Source organism: Chiloscyllium punctatum, chromosome 45 (genome assembly GCF_047496795.1).
Source record: "Chiloscyllium punctatum isolate Juve2018m chromosome 45, sChiPun1.3, whole genome shotgun sequence".
Lineage (NCBI taxonomy): Eukaryota > Metazoa > Chordata > Chondrichthyes > Orectolobiformes > Hemiscylliidae > Chiloscyllium > Chiloscyllium punctatum.
Window position 1 is genome coordinate 51,774,152 of NC_092783.1, and position 20,473 is coordinate 51,794,624.

Sequence of the window (20,473 nt, forward strand, 5' to 3'; positions counted from 1 at the left end):
AGCTTTATGATTCTGCAAGTGATTTTTAAAACCTAGTACATTGCAGAGATTAAGTCACTTGATATCTTACATTCTTGTTTTTACTTAGCTGATTAGAGTGACTTTTACTGAGAGCGTTTTTGTTTAACCTGGTTTCCAGCAAATCAACATTTGCTTTAAGTCAACAGGGCTCATAGATTCCCACTAGTGATTAACACAATGACAGAACATGTATCATTAGAAACATATTTTTGTGGAGTTTTGAACAGGAACTTAGGCAAATGTAGATAGATGAGTGAATGATGCTGAAATCTGGGTACTCTGTTGAGAGCGCTGTAAAGTAAAAGTTTTTAATCAAAGTCCACTTACCTCGAGGGAGATTATTTTCCCTTTCTATAACATTTGTCAAAATCTGCAGTGTGATGCATTTTAATTTTATTCTTCAAAACCACGGTGGAACACATGTACTGAGGATATATTAAGAGATGATCAAGAATGGAGTCTTTCTGTGTCCTCTAAAAACGGAATGTATTGTTTAATTTTAGTGGTTTTTGTTAAGTTGTGTGGAAAAGCTATACAAATGAATGTTCAAGTGGATAGTATGACTTATTTTAAATATTGTTACCTTTGGTATTGGAAAATAACATAATTATTCATTTAATGTCCAACTGATCCTCTGTTTCCAGTGCAATTTTTTAGTTTGACTAAAATAGGATAAAGGATATTAAGGACTGACAATATAATTAATTATAATAATCCTGAAAGTGTTTTCTATTTGTTTTAGCCACAAAGTCATAAAATTATTTCTTATTTGCAGTTGGCCCATGATTGTTAACATATGCATGAGTGTCAGTACAGTGTGATGAATGCACCCTCTTGAGACCCTATCAGAATCATGAATTTGTTTGCACTTTATAATTTCACTGCTGATGACATTTTTATTGTGTTAATGATGCTTAAAATTTATGGGTTCAAATAGTTACCTACCACCAAATGAATTGTAGTGATGAGGCTGTTAAGGATACTAAAAAAGAAACAGAAGCTCGTGATGGTCCTGATAACCCAGAGCATAAACGCCAGCATGAACAATTTTTAGGTTGAATTATCTGTTACTATGCTGTATACTATATGTAAATCGCCACATGGTGCAATAAAAACAGTGCCTCTCGAAGGAAGGTTGTCAAACTTGTGTACACCAGGTGCAGTAGAACATAGCTGCCTGCAGAGACAAGGTCCTTTTACTCTGTTTGACCTGTGTGACTATCCTTTGAATTGATATTTTATTTGCCATGCCCTACATCAAGCTTTACTACAGGGTTTGAATAACATTACAGTCGCAACTCCCACTTCAGAAAGGTGTTAGCACTGTAAACATCACAAGTGTCTAATTTCTGCCGGTATAAACACTATATGGGTTTAAATAATTTAAAAATTAAATCCATTGTCTATTTGCATCATTTAGCAGGAGATGATGAGAGCGAAGATGAAAAAGGCCACAAAGATGGCCGTCAGAAAAGACAAGCTGCATCCAAAGCTGCAAGCAAACAGAGAGAAATCCTGCTGGACGATGGAGGGAGTGAAGAAGAGCCTGACGATGATGAAGAGGCTGTTCAGGAAAGTGAGTGAATTGATCTGTGAGCAAGCCTTCAGTGATAGTTTTGTGCACTGTAATTGTAACCTCTAGTTTAATGAGAAGGTTTTATTACTGACCACTATAATATGAGGATTGGTGCTATGTGACCCAGACTAGGACATCCATGATCTCTATTGTGATAGTTGACTGTGGTAGTTGGGTGCTTGGAGGAAAAATTAGTGTGTGTGTAGATGTAATTTGGAGTAAGATTGAGCTTAGCCATATCTTGTCCATGGGTTTAAAAAAAAATGTTTGTCTTAGACACTTGGTTAGTGATTCCAAAGGAGTACTTACCTATGTGCAGTAGAAGGGAAGATAAGAACATAAGAGACATAACATAGGAGCAGGTCATTCAGCCCCTTAAACCTGCCTGCCATTCAACAAGGTCATTGCTGATATGCCTCAGGTTTCACCTACTGCTTCATGCTAGCTCAGCATAGAGTTTTGGAATATTAGCTCAATATCTCTCTTTTTTTTAAAATACTTTAATCTAGTATGCATAACTCTTCGGGTAAAGGACATTCATTACTCTCTGGGTGAAGAAATTCGTTCATATTTCAGTTTTAAACTCGTGTCCTTTTATTCTGTGACCATATCCCTTACTTTGAGATTTCCCCCACTCGTGAAAACATCTTCTCGATATCTAGAGCAAAAAGCACAAAGAACAGAAAAGCGTAGGTACAGACCCTTCGGCCCACCAAGACAGCGCCAACATAGGTCTTTCTAAACTAAAAACCTTTTGCCTGCTCATGCTCCGTATCCCTGTATTACCTGCCTATTCATATATCTGTCAGGATCCTTTTTACACTTTGCTAGAGTATCTGCTTCTACCACCTCCTCTGGTAATGCATTCCAGGTACTTACCACTCACTGTGCATCTCCTTTTAAACTTGCCCCATTTTTACTTTTTAAAATTTTTTTTTAATAGATATTTTTATTGAAAATTTAACATGTTTTTACAAGTTTACAAAAGAAAACTTTTAAAAAACCCAAGTATAAACATTGATATACGGTTAAATCTTAAATAAATGATAACCAAAATCTATCAAACAAGAAAACAGAATTACCAAGAGAAAAAAAAGACAAAACTCAACTAACTACTCATCTAACTTACACCTAGCCAGAGTGTATCATTAAAATTTTTACATTATTCGAAAGGGGAAAAAAACCAACGGATAACACACAAATTGAGCAGTGTTATACATGCTAGGAATGTGTTAACATCCGATCACAACAAAACCCGTATTTATCCAAAACATCTCCAGTAAAGAGCATATAAAATGCACAAAAATAAAAGCTCTTTAGTACATTCAGATCAATATTAAAAAAAAATTTTCTAAATAGTAAAAAAGAAGTATAAAATATATTTAAGCGGAGATCTTCCTCCTTATTCCCAGGGGGCATCACTTTCTTTCCAAAAAACCCATCGTAACCTCTCCCAACCAGTGCCCAACCCTTGACCCAGGCACCCCACGATAGGATAAAGAAAATTCAAGTATACTACTGAACTAGAAGTAACAGTGAGTACCCTATCCCCCACCTCTTCCTCCTTCCTCCCCCCCCCCCCCCCCCCCCTCCCCCACTCCAACCCCAACACCTAGATATATTTGGTAATGTTAATACCATATATGAACATATATGACTATAAATTTACAGTCTCAGCAAATAATAGTTAAATATATTAATACAAAATAACAGGGGAAAACAACCCTGCTCCCAAGGACAAAGATGAAATAAGATAAGGTAGCCACCTTCTCTCTCTTCCCCACCCCCCCATCTACACTAACGAGACCCCCTGGGCCTATATATAAAAAAGGGAGGGGGGGAAGAAAATCGCTAATTAAAGGATGAATAAATAAACCCTTCTTCCCACCGCCGCCCCCCCCCCCCCCCTCATGGCTGAAGTGTAGTGTAGCTGGCTAGCGCGAGGAGTATTGAATGTTTAAATCCCTTAAACGCTTCTTCGCTTCATCAAATGCCTTCCTCTTTCGGACCAAAGCTGGGGGAAAAGTCCTGAAATAACAATCTTGGATCCTTTATAAGTCATGGCTTAGGGATCTTTCCCAAGATTTCTCGAGGCTTCCAAGAGCATCTGCCTCACCTTATAGCTCTGCAGCCAGAACAGGACTGGGCGGGGGCGCTGATTTGAGCCGGGCCCACGTATTGCAACCCGGTAGGCCCGTTGCACCCTTACCTGGCCTGATCCAGCCTCCAGATTCAGTACCTGCGGAAGTCATTGTTCAAGGAACCTTGTAAGCTAGCCGCCGTCTTCCCGTTCGGGAAAGCCCATCAAACGAATATTTTTTTGACGTCCTTGATTCTCAAGATCGTCAATGTGATTCTCTAAGGTCCAGGCTTGCTGCTCAAGAGTCCGGACCTGATCCACGGCCGATTCTGCATTGGCCTTGGAGGGTGTGGCCTTTAGCTCCGCCCCTCCGACTCTGCATTCAATTTCTTCGATGTCTTGGCCGTGCTTTTGTAATGCAGCTGAGTGTATTCCATCGACTTCGGGATTCTTCAATGAAAGCATCGATCTTCGCATCGAGTTTGGAGATTATTTCCGCGAGGCTCGCCACCGTAGGTAAGTCCCCCAGGGCGGCCACGGACGCCTCTGCTGCAGCTGGGGAGGATGGGGGAGAGGCTCCTACCTGCTGAGAACTGTGGGCTCCTTTTCCCCTCCCCCCCCCCCCCCCCCCCCCCCCCCAATCATTTTTACAGGAGACTGAATTGTTTAAATTTGGTACTAAACCACTAATTACATTAAGTAAAAACTATTTTTAATTGATTTGGTGAGTGTGGTGGAGGAGGGTGGCCCACTTTGCCTAGATCTTGGGAGGAGCACTATAGACTCGGACTTGCTGAGTCGCTGCCATCTTGGATTTCGTCCCCTTTTACTTTAAGCACAATACCTTAAACCATGTCAAGCCCTCTCAGAATTCTGTTTGTTTCAAATATTCTTCTCAATGCTATGAATAAAGACATAACCTGTTTATCTGTTCTTGATAAATCAATTCCTTGAGCCCAGGGATCAGACTGGTGAATCTCTTGAACAGCTTCCAATTGCAATAGATCCTTTTTTAAATTTGGGAACCAAAACTCTACACAGTCCTCTAGGTATAGCCGTACCAATCTCTGTGAAGTTGTGACAATTCCCAGCTTTTAAACTCCAACCCCTAGCAATAAAGGCCAAATTCTATTTGCTGTCGTAATTACTTGATGCAAACATTGTGCTTCATGGGAAGAATGCCTAGACGCCTCTGCACTGAACTTTATTGGAGTCTCTCTCTCTTTATTTAAATAATAGTGCGCCTTTTAATTCTCACTCTCAAAGTGGATCACCTTTCCTACAGTAAAATCGATCTGCAAGCTTTTGTCCACTGTCTCAATCTATCCCTATCCCCTTGCAGGTTCTTTTAATACCTCACTATACAAAAATAGTCAGACGGTGTATGTTGTAGTTAACAAACTTATTTACATCTCACTCTTTTTCTCCCACCTCCAAGTCATTAATTTGGATCGTAAATACAAGTAATTTCTAGGACTAGTTGTGGCATTTCACTAGTCACATTTTTCCAGCCTGAGACCGTCATAGAGATGTACAGCATGGAAACAGACCCTTCGGTCCAACCCGTCCATGCCGACCAGATATCCCAACCCAATCTAGTCCCACCAGCCAGCACCCGTCCCATATCCCTCCAAACCCTTCCTATTCATATACCCATCCAAATGCCTTTTGAATGTTGCAATTGTACCAGCCTCCACTTCCTCTGGCAGCTTATTCCATACACGTACCACCCTCTACGTGAAAAGGTTGCCCCTTGTGTCTCTTTTATATCTTTTCCCCCCTCACTCTAAACCTATGCCCTGTAGTTCTCCCACCCCAGGTGAAAAGATTTTGCCTCTTTATCCTATACATGCACCTCATGATTTTGTAAACCTCTATATGGTCACCCCTCAGCCTCTGACACTCCAGGGCAAACTGCCACAGCCTGTTCAGCCTCTCCCTTTCGCTCAAATCCTCCAACCCTGGCCCTGACTCTATCACGTGCATTAACCACTTCTCAAGCCATTACTCTTATGATGTCATGAGCTCCCATCTTGTGCTGTAACATTGTTATGTGGCACCTTCGTGAATGTCTTCTAAAAATCAAAATGCACTTCATCTAGCACTTACCCTTTATCATTCTGTTTCTTATATTCCCAAAGAACATTCAAAAATTTCCTTTTTGTAAAACCATGCTGACTCTAAGCATTTCTGATTGACCTGCTGTTTCTTCCTTAATGGAACTAGCATTTTCCCAATAACAGATGTTAGGCCATAAGTCCCATAATTTTCTGCTTTCTGTCTCCTTTTATTTGTGAACAGGGGTATCACATTCACGATTTTCCAGTCCATTGAAACCTCCCTAGAATCAAGTGAGTTAATCAATATGTTGACCAATGGCACCTCTATCTCTATAGCCACTTCATTTAAGAAGCTTGGATGCAGGACTTGTCTGCCTTTAGTCCCTTTAGCTTGTCAAATCTTTTTTGTTTTCCCCTCTTGTTAGAGACTGTTACCAGATCTTTCCTCCTATTGGCACCGTGTTTATCTTTTTATTTTCAGTGTTCATTGTGTCCTCGACCATAAACACCAGTGCAAAATATTGACTTAAACTATCTGCCATTTCCCTTTACCCCATTATCAATTCCCTATTTGCATCCTCAATTAGTTTAATAACTTTTTAAAAATATATACATAAGAAGCTGTTGCGGTTTTTTTTTTGCCAATTTACTTTCTTTTCTGAAGAATGTTTTAGTTTTCCACTGTTGGTTCCTAAGCAACAATTCCTAATTCTCTGGCCTCTAGTTTTTGCAGCTTTGAATGCCTTGATTTTTGATTGAATGCTCACCTTAACTGCCTTTTGTTAACCATTCTTAACCAAGGGTGGCTCACCCTTCTCATTGACTCCTTTTTTGACTTGAGTACATTTTTGCTGAGCATTATGAAATATCTGCTTGAATGTCTGCTGCTGCTGCTCATTGACTGACTTTCCCCTTAGTTTGTTTTCCCAGCATATGTTCTCTTTCTTCTTATCTCTGCCATTGCCCTTATTCAAGTTGGGGACATAGGTCTGAAACCCAAGTTGCTCTCCCTCGAACTAAACTTGAAATTCTACTATGCTGTGTTCGCTAACCCCAAAGGATCCTTAACTTCAAGCTCTTGTTAATCCACCTTATTGCTCATTCATTGATCTAAAATAATCTGTGCTAGGGTAGGTTCTGTAGTGTACTGCTATAAGAAGCAACTACTTGAAGCACTCAAGTGCACTGAAGTCTTCCATGTCACCCATGGCCACCTGATTTGTTCAGTCAATATGCAGAATAAAATCACCCATGACAACATTATTCTCTGTTTTATCCTTCCTCCTGCAGCGAGGCAGCTCCTTGGGAGTCTGCAGATGACTTCCACCATGACTTCTTTCCCTTGCTATTCCCGGATAACTTGGATCAATGGGGAAAAGGATAAATTTTGTTACACCATCTGATACTCTGGCTTACTCTGTTTTACTATTGGCATCCTCATTGAAATGAATAGGTTTATCTATCATTGTTTGTTTTTAATTTGAAGCCATTTTATTTTCATACGAAAAGGTTTATATTTCTTTCAAAGTGGGATGATATGATTGTACAGCCCTAATGTAAACCAAATGAAGTGAAATACAACAGTGGATAATTGGACATTTTTGAGCTGGAACCAAAACTCTGAATGAATGATGTAGTTGTAGGCTTAAGTTTGAGTCAGTAAAGTTGTTTAGTTTGCTTGATATGTAGGTGGTGGGGTTCCATTTTACTAGAAATGAAGTCTTGTGGGCTTTGATTGTATGTAACCTTATGTACTGTTTTGCTAATTTCTAAATCATTGTGGAAGCAAGTAATGAGGTGTAGTTGTGTAGCAATAAACATCTGTAAAAGGTTCCCTGACGCATCCACAGTACCCATACCATGGTGGCAGTTCTGCCCATGGAATGGTTTGTGCTATCCGAAGAATGGAAATACCCATACACTTTTTTTTTCTGCTTGCAAAATATTTCTCAATGAATATAGTATCACAAGCCAGAAAAGGAAAGCTGCATGACTAAACTATTCTAGTTGGTGTCTGAGCCTTTGAACAGCACTGCTTGCTTCTGGTGAGGTAAGTGCTGTTGTTGGTTTAATTGAAAGGTATTAAGGCTTGATTTAATAGCTGTCTAAGTTTCACTAATTTTAGTTGCATACTTGTGTGCATGCCATATTGTTAATATCATTTTCAGCATCAGATGTTCATCAAGCTTATTATATCCTTGATTATTATGGTGAGCGACTTGAGAATTTTTTGTTTTAAACTTGATAAACATAATGGAAATTTAATGTAGGGCAATTTCAATCATTTCTGTCCTTGCGTTGGTTTATGGTTAAGAGACAGGAGAGCTTATTATGATTTAATTGTAAGAAGAGTGCAAATTTATTGCTGTAATATGAAAGGCACATTTGAGATCTCGTAACTGCATTGCAGTCGAAATACCTTCATCTGTTAGTAGTTTAAGTAATCCTGATGACACAGCTAGAGGTAGCGAAAATAAATGTAATTTATTCTTCTTTTCAGAATCATACTGGTTAATATTTGAGAATCATGTACATTTGCTAAATATGTCTGACTGGATTCTGTTATTGCTTTTCTCTTCAAAGGCAACAATTTTGGAAATTTCCTGAACATGAAAATGTCCATCATGTTTGCAAGCAATTCTGAGAAATTAACATTTTAGCTTTTCTTTTACTTGAATCACTATAATCCTTAGTTCGCTCACTGGCAACAGAAAATTCCCACTTGAAATTAGTACATGTGGTTGGAAACAAGAGTTCAAAACACTTTTTTTTTAAATCGCCCCTTGACTTAATGGAAGGTGTAAAAATATGGAGCAAAACATTTAACTTTACTAAGGATGTTCAAAACACATTTAACTAGGAAAGCTGTAAAGGTATAGAAGACTTCAGCTCTGATTTTACTGGAATGTGAGCAGAAATTATGAAGTGCCATGTAAGAAAGATGACCATTTTTAATTGGAGCTTCTGATTAAGGAGAGATTCAGATGAGTGAATACCTTTCATTCATAGAGATGCATAGCACAGAAGCAGACGCTTCGGTCCAACTCATCTGTGCCAACCAGATATTCCAACCTAATCTAGTCACTCTGAAAACCAAGTGAGAAATTAATGTTCAAGCAGAGAACTGCTAAATGGGTGGTCAAGTATATTTGGTACTGCTCCTCTTTGCAGTTTAGCACACAGGAACAAGAGTAGGGCATTCCATGGTTTGGCATTAGAAATGAAGTTTGTATTATCTGCACGGACCTTCCATGTGGAGGAGGCATTACAGACCTAACTGTTTTTCAATCTGACAATGAATGTTTTGTCACTTCTGCAGTTATCTCCATCTTCTGAATTATTACTTTGTGGGTTAAATGTAGAAAATAGAAGCAGAAGTAGGCCATTTGGTCCTTCAAGCCTGCTCCACTGTTCAATATCAACATTGCTTATCATCCAACTCAGTGCCAAATTCCTGCTTTGTACCCATGCCCTTTGATATCCTTCTTAAAAACTTCCTCTTAAAAGAAGAGATTTGATTTATACAGAGATATGAAAAATGTTTGTGTACTGTCATGTTGGAAGCTAATGGTATTATTTTCAAATGTTAAGGCTCTTTTGTTCATGGATTTATTGGCAAATGTAGGAAACCTACAGTGACATTTTATATCTGGATGTTGTTAAAGTTTTTATTTAATATCCGTAGTGGTTTCTCAACCCTAGAAAAAAAGAGCCTGGCTTTTAACCCTATACATTCCTCTTTATAAACCTCTGTAAGGTCACCTCTCTGCTTCAAGGAAAAAAGCCCCAGCCTCTGCCTCTTCCTATAATTCAAACCCTCCAATCCCAGCAAAATCCGTATAAACATTTTCTGCACACTCTGAAGTTTAACAACACTCTCCATATAGAAGGGTGACCACAGTTATGCGCAGTACTCTAAAAGTGACTTTACCAATGTTCGTACAGCCACCATGTGATGTCCTGACTCAGATGCTCAATGATCTGACCAAGCTTCCCAAGCGCCACGTTCACTATCCTGTCGACCTGTAACTCCACTTTCAAGGAACAATTCACCTGCACTCCTAAGTCTCTTTGTTCGGCAACGCTCCCTAGGGCCCTGCCTTTAATTGTAGAAGTCCAGCCCTGGTTTCCCTTACCTAGTGCAGCACATTTATCTAAATTAAACTCCATGTGCCACTCACCTGCCCAAGGTCTCTGCAATAATTTTCTTCATTGTCCACTGCGCCGTCTATTTTGGTGTCACCTGCAAACTTACTAATCATACCTCATATATTCACATCCAAATCATTTCCATAAATGATGAAAACTGGTGGACCCAGCACTGATCCTTGTGGCATACTGCTGTCCACAGGCCTCCAGCCCAAAAATCAACTTTCACCAACACCCTCTGTCTCCTACCTCCAAACTACTATGTATCCAATTGGCTCGCTCCCCCTAAAACCAATTGATCTAACCTTGCTAACCAGTGTACTGTGCAGAACCTTGTCAAACACTTTGCTGAATTCTGCATTTAATAGTCACCTTTGTCACCTTTTCCAAAAAAAACTTAGCCAAGTTAGTGAGACACAATTTTCCAAGCACAAAGCCATGTTGACTGTCCTTAATCAGTTCTTGCTTTTACCCCTCCAACAACTTACCCACATTTACTTTATTTGCCAAAGCTGTCTCATGTCCCCTTTTTGTCCTCCTGACTTTCCTCTTAAGTATATTCTTACTGCCCTTATACTCCTCTAGGGATTTGCTCAATCCCAGCTGTCTGGATGTTGGAGGTAAGTTGAATCAGGAGCTGAAATTGGCTTGTCGCAAAGATGTTACTACAGTTGTTATGGGGGATTTTAACATGCAGGTAGACTGGGAGAATCAGGATGGTATCGGGCCTCAAGAAAGAGACTTTGTGGAGTGCCTCAGAGATGGATTTTTAGAGCAGCTGGTGCTGGAGCCGACCAGGGATAAGGCGATTCTGGATCTGGTATTGTGTAACGAACCAGAATTGGTCAGTGACCTCGAAGTGAAGGAGCCATTGGGAAGTAGTGACCATAATACAATAAGCTTCAATCTGCAATTTGAGAGGGAGTGGGTACAATCTGAAGTGACAATATTTCAGTTGAATAAAGGGAAATATGGAGCTATGAGGGAGCAACTGGCCAAAGTTCAATGGTTCAATACCTTAACAGGGAAGACCATGGAGGAACAATGGCGGATATTTCTGTGTATAATGCAGAAGATGCAGGATCAGTTCATTCCTAAAAGGAAGAAAGATCCCAGGAGGAGACATGGGCGGCCGTGGCTGACGAGGGAAGTAAAGAAACATATAAGGTTAAAAGAGAAAAAGTATAACTTAGCGAAGATAAGCGGGAAAACGGAGGACTGGGAAGCTTTTAAAGAACAACAGAGGATTAGTAAGAAGGAAATACGCAGAGAAAAAAATGAGGTACGAAGGTAAACTGGCCAAGAATATAAAGGAGGATAGTAAAAGCTTTTTTAGGTATGTCCAAGGCAAAAAAATGGTTAGGACAAAAATTGGGCCCTTGAAGACAGAAGCAGGGGAATATATTACTGGGAACGAAGAAATGGCAGAGGAATTAAATGGGTACTTCAAATCTGTGTTCACTGGGGAAGACACAAGCAAACTCCCTGAGGTAACAGTGGCTGAAGGACCTGAACTTAAGGGAATTTCTATTTGCCAGGATTTGGTGTTGGAGAGACTGTTAGTTCTGAAGGTTGATAAGTCTCCGGGACCTGATGGCCTGATGGCATCCCAGGGTACTGAAGGAGGTGGCTCGGGAAATCGTGGATGCGCTGGTGATTATTTTCCGGAATTCAATAGAATTGGGGTCGGTTCCTGAGGATTGGAGGGCGGCTAATGTTGTGCCACTTTTTAAGAAGGGTGGGCGGGAGAAAGCAGGAAATTATAGACCAGTTAGTCTGACCTCAGTGGTGGGAAAGATGCTGGAGTCTATTATAAAGGATGAAATTACGGCACATCTGGATAATAGTAACAGGATAGGACAGAGTCAGCATGGATTTATGAAGGGGAAATCATGCTTGACTAATCTTCTTGAATTTTTTGAGGATGTAACTCGGAAGATGGACGAGGGAGATCCAGTGGATGTAGTGTACCTGGACTTTCAGAAAGCTTTTGATAAAGTCCCACACAAGAGGTTAGTGAGTAAAATTAGGGCGCACGGGATTGGGGGCAAAGTACTAGATTGGATAGAGAATTGGTTGGCTAATAGGAAACAAAGGGTAGTGATTAACGGCTCCATTTCGGAATGGCAGGCAGTGACCAGTGGGGTACCGCAGGGATCCGTGCTGGGACCGCAGCTTTTTACAATATATGTAAATGATATAGAAGATGGTATCAGCAATAACATTAGCAAATTTGCTGATGACACAAAGCTAGGTGGTAGGGTGAAATGTGATGAGGATGTTAGGGGATTACAGGGTGACCTGGACAAGTTAGGTGAGTGGGCAGATGCATGGCAGATGCAGTTTAATGTGGATAAATGTCTGGTTATCCACTTTGGTGGCAAGAACAGGAAGGCAGATTACTACCTCAATGGTATCAAATTAGGTAAAGGGGCTGTTCAGAGAGATCTGGGTGTTCTTGTCCACCAGTCAATGAAGGCAAGCATGCAGGTACAGCAGGTCGTGAAGAAGGCTAATAGCATGCTGGCCTTCATAACGAGGGATTGAGTATAGAAGCAAAGAGGTGCTTCTGCAGCTGTACAGGGCCCTGGTGAGACCACACCTGGAGTACTGTGTACAGTTCTGGTCTCCAAATTTGAGGAAAGACATTCTGGCTATTGAGGGAGTGCAGCGTAGGTTCACGAGGTCAATTCCTGGAATGGCAGGATTGCCTTACACGGAAAGACTGAAGCGACTGGGCTTGTATACCCTTGAGTTTAGAAGACTGAGAGGGGATCTGATTGAAACGTATAGGATTATGAAAGGACTGGACACTCTGGCAGGAGGGAACATATTTCCGTTGATGGGGGAGTGCCGAACCAGAGGACACAACTTAAAAATACGGGGTAGACCATTTAGGACAGAGATGTGGCGAAACTACTTCACCCAGAGAGTGGTGGCTGTGTGGAATGCTCTGCCCCAGAGGGCAATGGAGGCCCAGTCTCTGGATTCATTTAAGAAAGAATTGGATAGAGCTCTTAAAGATAGTGGAGTCAAGGGGTATGGAGATAAGGCTGGAACAGGATACTGATTAGGAATGATCAGCCATGATCATATTGAATGGCGGTGCAGGCTCGAAGGGCAGAATGGCCTACTCCTGCATCGATTGTCTATTGTATCTGACACTTGTTGCCTTTTTCTTGACCAGTGCCTAAATTTCTCAAGTTATCCAGCATTCCCTATAGCTACCAACCTTGCCGTTCACACTAACAGGAACATACTGTCTCTGAATTCTTGTTATCTCATTTTAAAAGGCCTCCCTTTTCCTAACCATCCCATTACCTACAAACAGCCTCCCCTTTCAACTTTTGAAAGTCCCTATATAATATAGTTAAAGGTGGTAAGTAGGTGGTAAGACCAGGTAGCAGTGGCAGGTTCCTTTCCTTCCAAGTGTTTTGCAAAGAGTTTCTCTAATAATGGTCAGAAGAAAGCCAGATTTCACATTCTCGATTTGTCATGCCAACCCTTGAATTCACAGTCTGGATTCCCAGTAAATCACTGTAACTACGCCATCATCCAATAACATACTAGCAGCTGTGTGTACTTAATCAGAGGGCAGATCTCATGAAGGCCAAAATATTTTTTAAAACCCTAAACTTAAAAGTTTTTTACTACCATTTCTGAGTAGTATTTATTGGCTTAAGTGAAAAATTGATTAATACTTTTATGGCTGAATTTCACAATTTAATATTATTCTAGAAGGAGATTCTGGAAGTGATGCAGACTTTTACGTGGAAGATGATGACGACAGCGACTATGAGAGCTCTTTGAAGAAAAGCAAAAAGGGACGGAAGACTAAAACAGTACCTGAGAAAAAAGAAAAGAAGACACCCAAACCCAGGCTGAGTGCCACAGGTAAGCTACATGCTTCTGCTAGTGGGAAAATTGCTGTGTGCAGAATTTCAAGATTTCTAAAAGGAAACAATTTCACGCTTTCTCCTCTTGCATTCATCAGGATTAGGATGGAAGAAATAGACTTGAGAAACCAATTTACAGAACAACTTCAGTTATCCAACCGAGACAGGTGGGGAGTATTTTGTTCGGATAACTGATTGTTCAGATAATATTTTTACGGGACCTTGAGATCTTGCTTGAATAATCCAAAATTAGAATACTTGATGTTTGGATAACTGAGGTTGTTCTGTATACAACTGCTGTTGGCAAGGCATTGCAACAGGAACCATTAACTGTGAATCGTTTTTAAATAAAAGCAAGATATAGACCGGTGAGCCTTACTTTAGTTGTTGGTAAAGTGTTGGAAAAGGTTATAAGAGATAGGATTTATAATCATCTAGAAAAGAATAATTTGATTAGGGATAGTTAGCATGGTTTTGTGAAGGGTAGGTCGTGTCTCACAAACCTTACTGAGTTCTTTGAGACGGTGACCAAACAGGTAGATAAGAGTAAACCGGTTGTTGTGGTGTATATGGATTTCAGCAAGGCATTCAATAAGGTTCCCCACAGTAGGCTATTGTACAAAATGCGGAAGAATGGGATTGTGGGAGATATAGCAGTTTGGATCAGTAATTGGCTTGCTGAAAGAAGACAAAGGGTGATGCTTGATGGGAAATGTTCATCCTGGAGTCCAGTTACTACTGGTGTACCACAAGGGTCAGTGTTGTGTCCACTGCTGTTCATCATTTTTACAAACGACCTGGATGAGGGTGTAGAAGGGTGGGTTAGTAAATTTGCAGACACCACTAAGATAGGTGGAGTTGTGGATGGTGACGAAGGATGTTGTAGGTTACAGAGAGACATAGATAAGTTGCAGAGCTGGGCTGAGAGGTGGCCAATGGAGTTTAATGCGGACAAATGGCTCAACGGTAGAAGACAGAGGGCGGTGGTGGTGGGTTGTTTTTCAGACTGGAGGCCTGTGACCAGTGGAGTGCCACAAGGATCAATGCTGGGCTCTCTTCTTTTTGTCATTTACATAAATGATTTGGATGCGAGCATAAGTTTGCAGATGACATCAAAATTGGAGGTGTCGTGGACAGCGAAGAGGGTTACCTCTGATTACAACAGGATCTGGACCAGATGGGCCAATGAGCTGAGAAGTGGCAGATGGAGTGTAATTTAGATAAATGGGAGGTGCTGCATTTTGGGAAAGCAAATCTTAGCAGGGCTTATACACTTAATGGTAAGGACCTAAGGAGTGTTGCTGAACAAAGAGACCTTGGAGTGCAGGTTCATAGCTCCTTGAAGGTAGAATCGCAGGTAGATCGGATAGTGAAGAAGGCGTTTGGTATGCTTTCCTTTATTGGTCAGAGTATGGAGTACAGGAGTTGGGAGGTCATGTTGCGGCTGTACAGGACATTGGTTAGGCCACTGTTGGAATATTGCATGCAATTCTAGTCTCCTTCCTATCGGAAAGATGTTGTGAAACTTGGAAGTGTTCAGCAAAGATTTACATGGATGTTGCCAGGGTTGGAGGATCTGAGCTACAGGGAGAGGCTGAACAGACTGGGACTGTTTTCCCTGGAGCGTCAGAGGCTGAGGGGTGACCTTATTGAGGTTTACAAAATTATGAGGGGCATGGATAGGATAAATAGGCAAAGTCTTTTCCCTGGGGTGGGGGAGTCCAGAACTACAGGGCATAGGTTTAGGGTGAGAGGGGAAAGATATAAAAGAGACCTAAGGGGCAACTTTTTCACACGGAGGGTAGTATGTGTATGGAATGAGCTGCCAGAGGATGTGGTGGAGGCTGTTAATTGCAACATTGAAGAGGCATTTGGATGGGTATATGAATAGGAAGGGTTTGGAGGGATATGGGCCGGGTGCTGGCAGGTGGGGCTAGATTGGGTTGGGATATATGGACGGGTTGGACCGAAGGGCGTGGTTCCATGCTGTACATCTCTGTGACTGTAAGTGTGAGGTGATTCAATTTTGTCAGAGTAACCGGAATGCAAAGTACTGGGCTAATGGTAAGATTCTTGGTAGTGTGTAGATGACCAGAGAGATATCAGTGTCCCAGTACACAGATCCTTGAAAGTTGCCACCCAGGTTGACAGAGTTGTTAAGAAGGCAGACAGTGTTTTAGCTTTTATTAATAGAGGGATCGAATTCTGGAACCATGAGGTTATGCTACATCTGTACAAAACTCTGGTGTGGCCTCACTTGGAGTATTGTGTACAGTTCTGGTCACCGCATTATAAGGAGAATGTGGAAGCTTTGGAAAGAGTTCAGAAGAGATTTACTAGGTTGTTGCCTGGTGTGGAGGGAAGGCCTTACAAGGAAAGGCTGAGGGTCTTGAGGCTGTTTTCGTTAGAGAGAAGAAGGTTGAGAAGTGACTTAATAGAGACATACAAGATAATCAGAGGGTTAGATAGGGTGGACAGGGAGAGCCTTTTTCCAAATATGGTGATGGGGGACATAGCTTTAAATTGAGGGGTGATAAATATAGGACAGATGTCAGAGGTAGCTTCTTTACTCAGGGAGTGGTAAGGGTATGGAATGCTTTGTCTGGAACAGTAGTAGATTTGCCAACTTTAAGTACATTTAACAAGCATTGGACAAGCATATGGACGTACATGGGATAGTGTAGGTTAGATGGGTTTCAGATTGGTATGACAGGTTGGCTCAACATCGGGGGCCAAAGGGCCAGTACTCTGCTGTAATGTCCTATGATACTGCACGTGCTGTAAATATGAAACAAACACAAAATGCTGGAGGAATTCAGCAAGTGTGGCTGAAGTTCTGAGAGTCCTATTGGACTCAAGTATCAACTCTTTCTCTCCCCAGGTTTGCTGAGTTTCTCCAGCATTTTCTGTATTTTTATCAACCTTACTTTTCAAATCGGGCAATCCAACTGATCGGTCAGGGTGATGCCATGGTATGCAGGAGAGATTTTAACAGGGCATACATCACACTCTGAGCCCAACTGATGCTCCTAAATTGGTTTCTGGTGAAATACTCTGCACAGTCTGGATTATTTAATACATTATGTCCAATATCAAAATCACATCTAGTCGTGAATATACTGTTCTGAGGCTGGTCAAACATGTTGATTTGCGTGCTGTCCACTGCAAATTATCAATGTAACGCATTATTTGATGCAATCTGCCAATTGTTCGGGCAACCTGTCAAATGTTCCTCAATAACTGGCATCATGCCAGCACCAAAACTCACCCCATTTCTGAGTTGCCTCCACTTTCAAGGGTAATCTGAGGTCAAAGATGGTGAACATTGCGCTTTCATGGGTTCTCTTAAATTCAGCTAGTGATGATTGATCAGGATGACCATTAACAAGTCAGGTTAGATTTCACATACTTATCTCAGCACTAAGCTTGCAGATGGCTTGGGTCCTATTTGCAAAGTTGCCTATATAAGATCTTTGTATCATGTGGAACTTCAGGAATTCCAACCTGTATATTGACTGGTGAATGTAGGGAGTACAGAATTGATTGATTTCTTAATAAATATGTCGAAGGAAGTGAAATTATTCCACTTCAGTGGTAGATTTGAGTGCAGGATGGAGTTTAAGCTGTGTAAAGAAATTTGGTTGAGGATTGATAGGCTGTTGATGGCCATTGAAGTGTTGTGTTTTTGCCCATTATTTAGGTTGGTCTGCTACGAGAGTTATACCAGCTGCATGCTACCACCTCAAAAAGGAATTAATATTTTGTTTAGCACTATTAATTTGCTAGTCAATTTAGCACTCGTTCTTTTCACCTAAATGTTACCATCAATTGACTGCTTATTAATGAGGTTTGTCACCACTTTCTCAACGGCACCTGGTGAAGGGCTATAAATGTTGGCCAAACCAGTGATTCCCACATCCCACGAGTGAATAAAGAATACTCATGTCGCTGTTCTAATATTTAATACTTGCTAGGCGTGGGTGGTGATTTTATGATCCTTTTGTGCCCAGTATGCACTTTCTATATCTAATGGTATGTTTCCTCTGTACTTTAAAAATAAAAATATAACTGATCATGCTGTTTTAATGCAGTGTTTCTGTTATGATCTTTTAAAGCTGTAATTACATTCTTCATTCATTTTTAAATCCTGTAAGATTAATTGAAATGTTTTCAATTTTTTTGAATCATGGCTTGTTTTGAAGTGGTCCTCTTAGCAGCCTAAAAGATAATTTGTCGTGGTACAGTTCTGAAGTAACTTATAACATAATTTGTCTGCTGTGTCTACTTTTCCTTCTAAGTCACCCCTGCAACTCCCAGTCCGGTAAAAGGCAAAGGAAAGGGGCGGATTGCCACTACAAAAGCATCGCCACCTTCTAAAGGGCAACCACCTGAAAGCCCTGCTAAAGAGTCAAAGAAGGAGAAGAGTCCTCCCCCAGAAACAAATGAAGAAGAGCCAGATGATGATGAGGAGGAAGAGGAGGAGGAGGAGGAGGAGGAAGAGGAAGAGGAAGAAGTTAATTCTGGGGAAGACTGAACAATGCAAGGGGATATTTTTTTATATAAGTAGGGATAGAAAATGACTTCACTGACAGCTTGGTTCACAAGGTTTAGACACAAGACTTGTGTGTTTTTTCAGAGACTGTCCCTTTTTGTGTCCTGCAGACTCTACTAATAGAATCAAATCATTTAAAATTAGCTTGGCATTTTATGGGAGTTGCTTTGATCTTTTCAAAAGTAGGAACTGCAAACCTAGCACGATGTCTCTTATTTTGTCTTTTTTTTTTGGCAGTGGCAGCATTAAGTGAAGTTGTGAAATTGGGCAACACTGCAAAAGTATTTTTTTGCCATATAAATATTCCTAAAGTATATTCAGATGAAGGCGAGCTCTTCAGCATACTGATCTTATTCAGAAACTAAGTTACAGCATCTTTGCATTGGCTGCAAAGAGGACAAACTAGATGCAAACTTGTGCACGTACATTTATATAACAAGCAGATCATTCATCCTTTAAACACAGCTAAAAGTTAGCTGTACATCATTTTCTTAGTCTCCATCGTACTATCTGTCCTTTAAGTGGGTTTATTTCTCTGAAACATTTGACAGCAAACTTTCTTTTAAAACAGATAACAAGATCAAAGGCTCCTGTAAATATAACAGCTCAACCTTGTAAAATGTAGGTGCTGTACATACATGTAGCCAAATGACCTAGAAATGTAGATGTAGCTTCATTTTAAACATAGGTGTAGATTTTGATTACAACCATTTTTTGAATTGTAAACTTAAAGAAAATGTGTTTTCCGGTGGTCTAAAGAAAGGCATCTGCCATTTACAACAATGCTAACTGATTGCCTTCTGACTCCTAGTATATTATCTAAGTTTCTAAAATTATCTCAGTAACATTGTAGTTTTTCACAAGCAAATCATGAGTTGGGTAAGTATGTAAAACATTAAGTGATCTTGAGCTGATTCCATCCATTTGACTGAAGGTTTAAATCCTTGTTGCATCCTTTTCAGTTTAGCTAAATATAAAGTAGTCACAAATGAATGGTACACAGTCCATTTCAGTCCAACTATTGAGATTTTTTCAGTTAGTTTTTCAATTATTTTAGTGTTATGAGATTTTTTAAGAAAACCTGAATATTATATTTTTAAAGATGTCTTAAACTTTTTTGCGTCTGCTTAGATTTAAATAAAATGTTTTGGGACCTCGAAGGAAGCAATCTTTTATAGTTCAAATCTAACTGGTTCTCTTACACGGGCAATTTTGCTTTGCAAACAGTGAATGTATCTAAAACAGTATGGTCAAGCTGTTCCTTGTAAGTGAGTAATGATGTGAGATGCTGTAATCCTGAAAAGCAATCACAAAATTGTAGTTGCTGTTTGTATCTTCACTACTTCAAAACTAAAAGAAACAAAAAAAAACTGCACACCACCAAAAATCACTCTAGTCGTCAGGTCTGATCTTGTGAACTGAATTGTATTTTTTTTTTTTGCAGATTGAAATGTTTAAAAATGAATGTGATTGAATCTAAAAAAAACTGCGCAATTGTTTATCTGTATCAGCATTTTGTTAATGCAGCCATTTCTTTGTAACTTACAAAAAAAATCCTGTACAGCCAATTCTTATGATGTTAACATTCAATTTCACATGGGCTTTCAATTTCTTTGGTTTTTATTTTCGCTACAGAACATTAAATGTCTGCTGGTGTAAAATGGTTCCTTTAATCAATTCTTTTGGAGATTGTGAAAGGGTTTAATAAAATTATGGGGAGAGAATAGATTATTGAAACATTCCATTGGTGTAATGCTCCAAATATACGGATGCAGATTTAGAAATCTTTATGTATAGTCAAACCTATTAGCTGCAACAATGGTTCTCAAACCTTTTACGTTGAAGGATACCTTTTCTTAAATAGTTTGATAATCGTGGATCCCTGTATAAACTGTACCAAATAATTTGAAATAGCTGCTCACAGAATATTTTAATAATGGTTTTCAGATTCTGGTTATGTGCAGATATCAGTGAGATGGGTGTGTCTGTTGCTCACGTTTGGAAGGTACCTTTTGAGGTTATCCTGGTTGATGAAGAAACTGGCTCACTCTTTGCGCTGCAAGTATGGCAGTCATATTTTGTTCCCAGCTCACTCTAAGCTACTTACCTCTGACTGCTACTCATTCTCTTGCTCTTGGT

At 40.2% G+C, this 20,473-nt stretch overlaps 1 protein-coding gene across 2 annotated transcripts in view; it reads left to right on the plus strand.

Annotated features, from left to right (window-relative positions):
• Positions 1–19,995, plus strand: part of nucks1a (nuclear casein kinase and cyclin-dependent kinase substrate 1a) — a 43,497-nt gene extending 23,502 nt beyond the window's left edge. For both annotated transcript variants that reach the window (XM_072563767.1, XM_072563768.1), the window contains 3 exons: positions 1,442–1,597; positions 13,625–13,780; positions 18,081–19,995. In XM_072563767.1, coding sequence (XP_072419868.1) covers positions 1,442–1,597; positions 13,625–13,780; positions 18,081–18,316 — 548 coding nt within the window. In that variant the 3' untranslated portion in view covers positions 18,317–19,995. The remainder of the gene's footprint in view (positions 1–1,441; positions 1,598–13,624; positions 13,781–18,080) is intronic.
• Positions 19,996–20,473: the final 478 nt, after the last annotated feature.